Source organism: Patiria miniata, unplaced genomic scaffold, assembly GCF_015706575.1.
Source record: "Patiria miniata isolate m_02_andy unplaced genomic scaffold, ASM1570657v1 HiC_scaffold_22, whole genome shotgun sequence".
NCBI classification, from domain to species: Eukaryota; Metazoa; Echinodermata; class Asteroidea; order Valvatida; family Asterinidae; genus Patiria; species Patiria miniata.
Genome location: NW_024037061.1, coordinates 875,062 through 885,908, shown reverse-complemented (window position 1 = coordinate 885,908; position 10,847 = coordinate 875,062). Strand labels below are relative to the sequence as shown.

At 42.0% G+C, this 10,847-nt stretch overlaps 1 protein-coding gene across 1 annotated transcript; it reads right to left on the bottom strand.

Annotated features, from left to right (window-relative positions):
* Nucleotides 1–232: 232 nt before the first annotated feature.
* Nucleotides 233–8,451, bottom strand: LOC119730721 (organic solute transporter subunit alpha-like). The gene is made up of 7 exons (XM_038203737.1): nt 7,872–8,451; nt 4,397–4,557; nt 3,890–3,963; nt 3,484–3,645; nt 2,674–2,785; nt 1,399–1,657; nt 233–680 (listed from the first exon to the last, which is right to left on the bottom strand). Exons 1-7 carry the CDS (start codon nt 7,984–7,986, stop codon nt 352–354), a joined length of 1,212 nt encoding a protein of 403 aa, XP_038059665.1. The 5' UTR covers nt 7,987–8,451; the 3' UTR covers nt 233–351.
* Between the last annotated feature and the right edge of the window lie 2,396 nt (nt 8,452–10,847).

The following is a 10,847-nucleotide window of genomic DNA, read 5'->3' as shown; positions in this document are numbered from 1 at the left end:
AAATAGAAAAACAATTGCAAGGGGTTACATTTTTGAAGATTTGTGTCAAAAATTAACTTTTCTCCAAAATGCTCAGAAATGCCTTAGGATGCAAAATTTTGCAAAATTTGCTAGATTTTAGTCGAAATGTTGAAATTATCTGTGGGGGAAATTGTGAGGTATATGGATTTTTTCTTTAGGTCTGAGTGCCAAAATTGGCTTGATTTAATTCATCTGTTTGCTATTGTCATCTAGCTTATTCATGCTTGTCTGGCAAAATTCAAATCAATCTGAGACCGAGACTAAAGTTCTTTAAGTCGGAGGCTTACATTTTCTAAAGCCAAAGATTTCCAAAAACTCTGTAAGTGTCCTTCAAACATCACTTTCGACTGTCTGGCGCACCCGACTCTGAGATGGCAGCTCCGCGCCGTTCATCCCCACCATTCCTTGGTTGCAATCCAGCGGCGCCTTCTCCACGTCGAGTAGATGCGCAGGGAAGGCTGGCTTGTTTCCCTCGGCGTCCAGCATGGGCGACGCCACCTCCCGTATCTCCGAGTACTGGTACCGCGTCTGGGAGGTGCTGAGAGAGTCGGCCTGATTGGCCTGCAGTAACGGCCCGTGGTATTTGTCGAAGAGGGCTCTGCAGCGGCCAATCAGGAGCAGGAGGAACATCTCTATGACAACCAGGATGTTGTACCACACTAGTGAAAGTGGAAGAAACCACACATTAATTGAGAGAACTTGTGGACTAATTTCTGTCAATGATGACTCCATCTTGGCATTTTAAAAGTCTTTAATGTCCAATCAAATGGAAGTTTAGGTCTACATTATACATTTGTCTCATATTACGATTTGATTTCCATGAAGTAGCATATTGACTTATGATGAGGTAGAGTCCCACAAGTTAGAGACCTACAAATCTTTGGCCAAAAGAGGAGACGGAGCCAGGTTTTTGGACCCTACCCTCCCCTTTTCCTCCCAATTTTTGCCAAAACATTTTTTTTTTTCAAAATGGAGTCTGCCCAGTTTACGAGTGGTGCAGTGGTCAAGAGACATCTTTCCAGCAAGTTTCATGACATTTATTGTCACCATAAAAAAATCAAGGGGTAAACCTTACATTTTTAAAAATGATTTGTGGCTATAAATTAGCTTTTCCCTAAAGTACTTGTGGATGCACTTGGACCATAATTCAATATTCAAACAAGCCAAATTGGCATGATTTTGGCCAAAATGTTGAAATTACTGAGGAAAAAAATATTTTATTAATTCGAAAAAGAGACCACTCCCAAAAGTTCCCCCTTGTAAATTGGACTCCATGCTGTTGGTCACAAGACAGGAGCCTGAAAGTTCTCCTTAAGACAAAGCAGAGATTTACATCCCCCCCCCCGCCCGACCTCAACCTCCCAGGTCCATACTCACGGCTGGCCCTGATACTGGGCGCTAGGACGCCCTCACACGAAAAGTTCACAACCTGGGAAACGATGGAGATGACCAGCCCCTGAAGACTGGGGACGATCATGAAGAACTTGAGCAGGGAGAATCGGAGACGGAACGTTCCGTACATGGCGGCTAGGCTGGCATCGGCGGCCACGTTGATGATAGTCAATGCATACATGGCCGTCAGTGTGGACGCGATCATGAGCACCGTGAGATACAGGTAAGCGGATGAGGGGTCCAACTGCAGACGAAATAATGTCACGCAATTTTGTCAAAAACTGACTTCGTCTCTTCCTTTGTCTCTACATCTAGATCGTGATCATTATACAGGGTGAGTAAAACAAAAACACGAAACCCAAATGTCGGGACTATTGTTTTAGTGAAAGTCTGCATCTAGCACTATCAAAATCTAGGATGTGAAAGCCCAATTCATAAGCTTTCTTTTAGTACAAGAATCATTCAAATCACTCATGTACTTTTCAAGTTACGGAATTTTAAAAACAACAACCGTTTTGAAGTTCTGTCCACGGATCACCAGGTAAGTGTTCTTTCAGCAAAACAAAACAAATCACATAGGGGATGTTTTCGTTTTGCTGAAAGAGTGAACACTTTTTTTGTGATCCGCGGATATAACTTCAAAACGGTGGTTGTGTTTAAAATTCCGTAACTTGAAAAGTACATAAGTGATTTGAATGATTCTTGTACTAAAAGAAAGCTTATGAATTGGGCTTTCATATCCTAGATTTTGATAGTGCTAGATGCAGAATTTCACTAAAAACAATAGTCCCGACATTTGGTTTCACTTTTTTGACTCGCGCTGTACAGGACCGTTTACATTTATACCCAAAGTATTACCTACCGAATTATTATCAAAAAGGTTAGTTGGATTCAAGACCGTATACTGGTAATTATTCCGCCTGGCTTGCTGTTATTAACAGAAGGAATCACGAAATGTAGGTGAATTCCAACGAGAAGGCAATATACTGATTTGTGGAAATATATGGACGCAATCATGATTCGTTATTAAAAGGTTGGGCAAGGTTTTTCATGGTTTTCTCGAGAAGTGTAGTATCCACTGAGCTGAAACTTCAACAGGTTAGATTTTGAACATTCTTCTTTGGATTTTGGGTGGTGTTAGTATTAGAAACGCAATGCATTAACAGACAATGATGCTTTCATGTATGTAGGGAGGTAATTAAGTAAATGAGAAAAAATGGAAATTCTGAATTCTCTTCGTCTGGAAATTTGTCATTATACCTGTGCGGGATTGTATAGGCCATCAGCCCACAAGATGGCTGTGATGAAATACGTCAATGGGTACACGACGGCCATCTGCAGCACGGCCACACGAAGACGATGCAAGTTGGTCCTGCGTGTCGGGATAAGAAGATAGTGGGTCTAAGAAGATAGTGAGTCGACCTTTCGGGCTTGTTAAGTTCTTCTCGAAGTTGAAAGTCCTGACGTGAAACTTAGCAGGTGTTTGGTTTAATTTGTGTGTGTTTTGTTTTGTGGTTTGTTGGGTGGTTTTTTTTTTTTGGGGGGGGGGACAGCTTGGTGGGGACTTTTGAAAAGAGACTTCCGTTTGTGAAGAAACTGTTGCAACCTCCGTATTTTTTGTAATATCACTCTCATGAGATTGTGCATCATGAGCTAGTCAGATGTTCGCAATTATATACATCTTTAATTTGTAAAAAGAAGGTGTTTCCCTACACTTTTTTAAACCGATAAAGTCATTCCTCATTTTTGCCCATTGCATCCACTGTCTCTTTTTGGTTCTATTGGTCGTCTTCATGCCTTTTTGCCCCCCCCCCCCAAAAAAAAACCCCAAGAGACAGCAGGTGTCTGTAGTCAAAGAGGCGATATTTGTTGCCGGTCAAAGAGGGCAAGCCTAGCTATAATGTCCTTTTTTGTACCAATCTCACTGACTGATTGTCACTTGAGACTATATTGTTTAAGCCTCGGCCTCATCTTGGATCCAAACTTCCCTTTGCGAATACCAACACGTATATATATCAAATTGGTCTGGGACCAGATCTACTAGGCTTTGTCTTGTTAAATTCTACGTACGTTGTCAGCCAGATCTTCCGGCAGCAGCAGGGACAGCAGCACGCCAGCGGAGGCTGGGACAGACTGATCTTGGTCTTGGCCAACTTGGCCACCATCTCGTCCGGACCTCCGAAGTAGTTGAAGATAAGCATCAGGAAGATGTACAGCGAAACAGAGAGATACCTGAAACAAAATTTGAAGACCGAAATGTTAGAGACTCGGGCTCATTCCCTGACCTAAAACTTGGGGGGGGGTGCAAGCCGAGGCGAAGAGATTCCTGAAAAGTTGGGAAGACTGTAATTCAAAAGACTAAGAAAAATGTTTTCAAAACCTAAAGCATTTTGGCTTCGCCGGCCACCCCGCCTTCTCACATGGCTTCCAAAAAAATAGTGAAATACGAAAGTCGAGTAAATTGGACATGACTTACACGCTTGCTGCCCAGATTCCCACTAGAGCCGCCTTGGGGATATAGATACCCGTCAATGACGTCACGCTAAAAACCTACACATGTTGACAAAAAAAGATGTATGTAATGGGACTACAGTTGAAATTTAATGTGTGAAGAACAAAAAAATTGATCCGAAACTTTATTGGACATTGTAGTGACAAAAATTAAAAGTCCTAGAATTCATCGGTCGGTCTCCCGTTGTTCCGTTCGGGTGGTTATCGGTCATTTTGCCGGTTTTGGCCGGTGCTACGATACGGTCGATCGGCCTTTGTACGTAGCTCCATACTATCAGTATAAGAACCGACCAACATAAGTCCTGCAACCGGCCAGCAGTCGTCCCAGATAAGGCCAGTTCTGTCATATTACACTAGAATGATACTTTTGCCAAGTTTTCCGGGTCGAAACGACACGGCAAATGAGCGCGAGAAGTGTCATTTTTACCCGGAAAGTTCCAACTGACCAGGGGTTTTTCTTTAGTCTTCTTACCGGTACGAGACCAAGGATGAACATGGTGTAGCCTCGCCGTGTGCCGTACTCCAGGGAGCGCGTTGCACTGTACGCAGTCTCGATGAACAACAAGCAAGTCAGAAAGCTCAAGATGGACACAACGATGAGGACTGCCGTGGACCAGGGTTCAGATGTGTGCACTGGCGGAGGGGGAAATATATTCTTATCAGAAATGTAAGGAGGGGAATTGATGGGAAGTTGGGAAACTTTTGACGATTCAAGGCGAACAGGATCATTTGCATTTTTTCCCAAAAGTAAACTACCGAATTATTTTCAAAAAGCATACTTGGATTAAAGATCGTACTGGTAGGCCTACTATAAGCACCCCATGACATTACTCCATCTGGTTTGCTGTCCTATAGAAGAAATCAAGAAGGCGATTTTCAACGATCAGTCAATTGACTTGTTTTGTTTTTCTGGAAATTGATGATATCTTGTATCTGGATCAAAAGGTTGTGGTTGTTTTTTCCACTTTTTTCTCGAAAAGTGTAATATCCACTGAGATGAATCTTCACCAGGTTAGGTTGGTGAACATTCTTCTTGTTTTTTTTAGTGGTTTTATTATTGGAAATGAACAAATGCGTGAAAAGCAAATGATCTTGTATATGGTTTTAATCAAGAACTTCCATTCCACTAACAAAAAGGTCAAACGGACGATCGCAGTGCACGAATAAAGAATATAGAATTTTGCTTCACTTTATAAATAAATTCTATTGTTAAAAATGTAGTGTCCATTTGGGTTTCTTTTTTTTAATTGACGCCGGAAATAGATTTAATTTTTGTATATGATTTTTATAGTCATAGAAAAGTTACTTACTTATGAATGACGTCAAACGAAAAAAATCGAGCCACGTACAGTGATAGTGTGATTTCTCCATAACATTTAAATTATTGTGGTCCGATCATAATTCAGATTTAGGTGGGTAGTTCCCGCCTCTCCGCTCCTATCAGAATCGATCATGCATAGGGACCGGGAACCAATCTACTCACATGGTGGATCTGTTTGTACGCATAGACCTATATATATCCAAAATAAAAGCCTTTTTTTTTCAAAGGGTCGCAAACGCAAAAAAAAACCACAGAAATGAAGCATTTTTTTGTTAAAAAGTTGGAAAAGTCTTCAGAAGATTTTTTCCCGAATGTTCAAGTATGGATAAGCAACACAAACAGACAACAGTCAAGCATTTCAAAGGCTGTGGGGAACAGGGTGTATCCGAAAGATAAGCTGCTAAATTCAACAAATTGGGAAATCCAAATTTGAGAATTTACCTTAATAAGAATGGCCTACCCGGAAAAATGCCACCATAAATAACAACTCTGATAAACCATGTTCCTGAATCTCGTTGATAATTGTCAAATGAGGTATTTTCCGCCATCGATATTTTTGTCTCTCTGCACGGCAGCCAAAATATGTAAACAACTTAGCCAACAACAAACACTCCAAATCAACATGCTGTTTCTTGTTCTAGTTTCATTATCTGTGTCAAGCGAACATTGAGCCACTGTATCTTATTTGCTTAATGAACGCTTCATATGGCTCCATGATTACTTGAAATAGAAACCCGTATGGAATTTTAAAAATGAAACAGATGACAATGGCAAAAAATCTTTATTCTAACCGCACATACGCAGGCCTACTTAAAAACAACATGTGTTGTGCTATTGGCAAACATACCAACATGTGTTATGTCTTCTGGGAAATTAAAACAATGCGTTAACTGTCAACAATACTCAGAATAGTTGTAAATTCGCCGTTGTTTGCAGGTGTTTGCTCCGTTTAACATTTGTTTTTGGAATATTTAAATAAACAAATGTGAAGCGCTCGTTCTCAGTAAGTTTTGAACAATGGCACACCTTGGTTCAATTTACAGGGGTGCGCTAACATGCCTCATTTCCCTGTGGGGCCTTCAATCATGTTTTATGCCAATAAAAGGCTTAATTTTGCCTTCCATGTGGCCTGTGCCACCCCCTGAGCCTCCCCGTTCCTCCCCCATCCCCCTTTACGGGGGAGAGGGGCTGGCCCCCGGGTGCCCCAATTTAAAATCTGGAATTGCACAAAAAAATATATCAGTTCATCGCCTTTCCCCCTTTGAAATTTTTTTGCACCCCAGCCTCCCAGAACGAGTTTAACGCCGCTGCCTTTGCGCCACATATTTAGAATTTTTTTTTTTTTTTAAACTTGCGGAAAACTCGACACAAATTGTTGTTGGCACTGAAAACTCTTTAGGCCTACGTTTTGTTCAAACAGCTCAAGTCCATAAACAAAAAGTGAAGTGTTGAATCTAACATATTTGTGTTCGGCCAGTGAACACTTTGAAAGTGTTAAATCCAGCATTGAAATATTAAATCCAAGACTTAAATTGTTAATTCAACAGTTTAATGTTTATCATGTTGATTCAACACTATTTTAAAGAGTTAACTATGAAAAATGTTGAATTAACGCTGCAATTGTTCAATAAGCCTCTGTACTTATGACGTCGCACTTTGTTTACGCGTGCACTTTCCTATGGAGCCAGTGGGGGCCCACGGTCCACTGAGCACCATAGGAAAATACACACGTAAACAAAGTGTGACGTCATTAGTACAGAGTTTTATTAACAGTATAAGTGTTGGATTAACATTTAAAATGCTGGGCTCAATATTTAAAATGTTGGATTCAACAGTTTCAAAGTGTGGTCACTGACCGAACCCATGTTGGATTCAAGTTTTCAGATATTCGAATGACTCCAATTGTTTGTGAAATCAATTAAGGTCCAAGAAGGCACGCTGAAAGAGTTACAGACAGAATATATTTGGAAAAAAGTTTGATAGGTTGCTTGGGAAAAGCTAGTGCCTGCTTAATTAGATCCAGGAGCGGACTATAATAGTGCTGTTAGGGGGAAACCAATTGCACTGTAAAAGTTTTGATGAACATTAAATGTGGAGAGATGTTACCAGTATTAAAGGTATCAGGAATTGAGAAATCTGAGAAAACAACCCTCTGGCACAAAAAACAGAAGGCATATTGAGAAACGTGTTTCAAGAACGTTACGTCTGGAAAGTCGTGTGTATAAAAGGTTATAGAAAACTGTGTGTTAAAGCCTCAAAGGTCATATAGCAGATGATGGCAAACAAATATTGTATAAACCATACACAGTGTCGTGCCCATGCTAAATGGGTTGATGACATCATGGAGCTCCATGATGACATTGACATACATGTAGGCCTAGTCTAGACTCTACGGCCCAACCTCTAGACTGACCGTAGAGGTTGGGCTGTTCGAGTAAGTTGTTCTCGAGGTTTTTCCTGTTGCATATCTATTTGAAATGGGAGAAAGTATTTTTTTTAAACTAAAGTTTCCACTTCAGAGCTTCGATCTGACCATGGAGTTATGGTGTCGGGGACACTGGCCGTGGTGGCATGGTACACTCGATCGGCACGAAGACATATTAATGGTCTCACTACATATACTCACATAAGAACATTTCTCCGGCGCTGGGCACTGTGAATGTGCAGTTGGATTCCTCCGAATCAGCTGACATATCCACTGCATCTGTAGACACGTTCATGACACCTGTTGTATTCTCCATGCTGACTGTCTTGTAGGTCCACCTCTCGTTTGCAATAGTAGAGCTTTCCTTGCGAGTATACTACTGTGGCTTCAGACCCGATATATAGTAGACCCTCTATTACTGGCCTATTTACGATGACCACTCGTTGGAATGGCTACTTGGAATAACAACTTTTTAAGTTAGCACACACTGTACTGCACAGGTGCTATGCAAACACAATGCGACTGAAGTCCCCACACGATACAGCAATTGTTCAGTGCGGTCCGTTTCTTCACACCTCTTATTGAACAATACCTATAGACTCACTGACGCATTATTATGATAACAAGAAGTGCATTAATTCATACGTAAAGGTTTCCCCAACTTCAGAAACCTCAGGGAGACCGGCCGTCAACAGGTCACAGTGGCACCTTTTCTCTGAAGCTTTTCAAGAGTTGCCGGGAATTGCAAGCACCTGTAAATGGAACGCGAGCCATGCATGTTGGCTTTGTTAATAAAGAAAACAAGCTTATCAGTAGTAACTACTGAACTCTGAACTGGTGGGCGGGCATATGGCTGGGCGCGTATTTTTGTTTTCCCTTGATATCATTGTTCTGTTCTCATGAATAAACATACTGGCCCGATCGAAACTACTGCATTATTCATGACTTGGCCCTAACCATCCTGGGAATAAAAAAATACGCTGGCTGGGCCATGTGAGGTGAGGGAGCGGAATTTCACTCATGTTCTCTGAATGATCGTCCATCAGCTGAAACAACACATTAATACTACTATTGCGCTGATCGATATGCACCTGTTATGAAATTGACTGTGTGGCATGATCGCGTGTAAGTGTTTGCAAGCACGTAAGCCTTCGGGTGGTCCTCAGTCAGTGAGTCAATCAATCAGTAAGATAGGTACAGAGTGCGCGTGCACTAAACACTTGTCCTCTTGTATATACCAGAAAAAAGTATTTTGCTTGATAACGCCTACGTTCAGCCTCTTGCCATGTCTGCGAAAATCGGCCCTCCACACTTGCTGACTTGGAAAAAAAAGTTGACCCCTGCGCATCTGATTTCTGATTTTACATCTGGAGGTTTTCTTTGAGTCCGGTTTCATAAGCTAGGCCAGATTCATTGGTCATGGGTTATCATCTGCATGAACAGATATCTAGCGTGATTTTGTTTTCTTTCTTTAGGGCCTGTATGAGTGTACTTTTCTCCAGCCATGAAGTTTCTTTCCCATTGGATGTTATCCTTTTTGTCAATTATATCTCCTTTTTGTCAATTCTTTCTCATTCCCCAACCACTCCTCCCAAAATATCCCTGTGGCTATCTCAGTGGCCAATGTCTTGTTGGGCTTCCTATTTTTGCCTCAGTCAGACAGTTAGGCCTTCTGCAGTGTATGGGTTGCTCTCCTATATGATCCCCCAGAGGCCTGTTAAACAAGTTTGGAGGCAGCTTGGATGACCGAAAATTAGAACACCTCAACAAAACCATTACCAGCAAAATCTCGATCCAGAACGCCATAAAAATTAAGGATGGTCCATGACGCAGATGAATAATTACCTTGGCTGCACACATGGATGAAAAATTATTGCAAGTCAGCGAAATGCAAGCCCCGGGTGTAGCCAGTAAAGTGTTGCATGAACGAAATACCAGCAACACGTACTGTATCGATCAGAAAAGATTTGGAGACATTTTAGAGCGACCGAAAACCGCACGATCCTCGTTCCAATAAGAACACCCGTAGCCAACTGACAAGAGTGCACAGGGAAGGCTGGCAGATAAGGAGGTGCCACATATCGAACCAGTTTTCTTTAAAACTGTTTTCTTGTCTTGTCTGATAGATACTGCACGGGTCGCCTCAGGTGGATATCAACGCCCGTCCATAGTGCATCGCTTTGACTCCTCTGCCCGTTGATCAGGCACTTAAATGTGGCCGCATCTTTTGCTTCTTTGGTGCTGTATATAGGCGGGAGTGCATTCCAAACTGGAATGGTTCGTGGGCCCTAATGAACATCTATAGCAGTTTTTGTTTGGTCGGCTAACTCATTTATTGTGTTCGTGTGTCTTACGAGTTGTTGGTTTAGACGATGTTTGCCTAAAGTGGCATTGATATTGCAACCGAATTAAACGGCGACCTGGCCCAGATCCAGTGTTGCAAACAGAAATATTATGACAAACAAGGCAGAAGAGCCGGGTAGCGAAAACAAGGACCGAAGGTGGTGGCACATCATCTGAAGATGAATTACTTGTCCAGGTCTCATAGCACCTCAAGTACAATAGGCCTTTTCACACTATATCGTATCACCTGCCCGTGTAGAATTCTACGCGGGTCCGCGGTCAACTTAACCGGGTCACATAGACACGGGTAGGCAAGTGGTACCGTCCACACTTACACCGGTTTTTTTTTGTAGAACCTCTCAATCCAGGTTCCGACCATAGAGCAGGGACCCAATCTTGGATTGTACCCGTATAGAACGCCGGACCTGTGTAAAAATCGAGTTTGGTGAAAGGGGTTCCTTAAATCTCTGTGTTGGACTCGGGTCCGTCTCGGTGCTGATATAGCGCTATATAGCATTTATGCTCAAGGATGGGGAGAGGCAAGCAATGCCCAAGAACACAAGCACCATGTTCTGCTGTCAGACCCATGACACTGAGTCAGACACCGTATACGATTGAACCACGGTGGTCTAGGTATGGTCAGTGTTTGGGGATTTTCACATGATTATTCAGCCTATTACTATTAATCATTAATATAAGATGCGGCTCATCACCGTCAGGCATCGGTTACGCAACTAAGTCCACAGAGTATAATCGAGCATCACTCAACTGTAAACAGAACATCGAGCAAAACGGAGGTAATTAAAATGTTATATGAAAGCCTATACAAACGAT

Coding starts and splice junctions, on each gene's coding strand:
- LOC119730721 (XM_038203737.1), bottom strand. CDS start 7,986: ATGGAGAATACAACAGGTGTCATGAACGTGTCTACAGATGCAGTGGAT. Junction 4,558..7,871: donor CGCCGGAGAAATGTTCTTAT/GTGAGTATATGT, acceptor CCCCTCCGCCAG/TGCACACATCTGAACCCTGG. Junction 681..1,398: donor GCCCAGTATCAGGGCCAGCC/GTGAGTATGGAC, acceptor CACTTTCACTAG/TGTGGTACAACATCCTGGTT.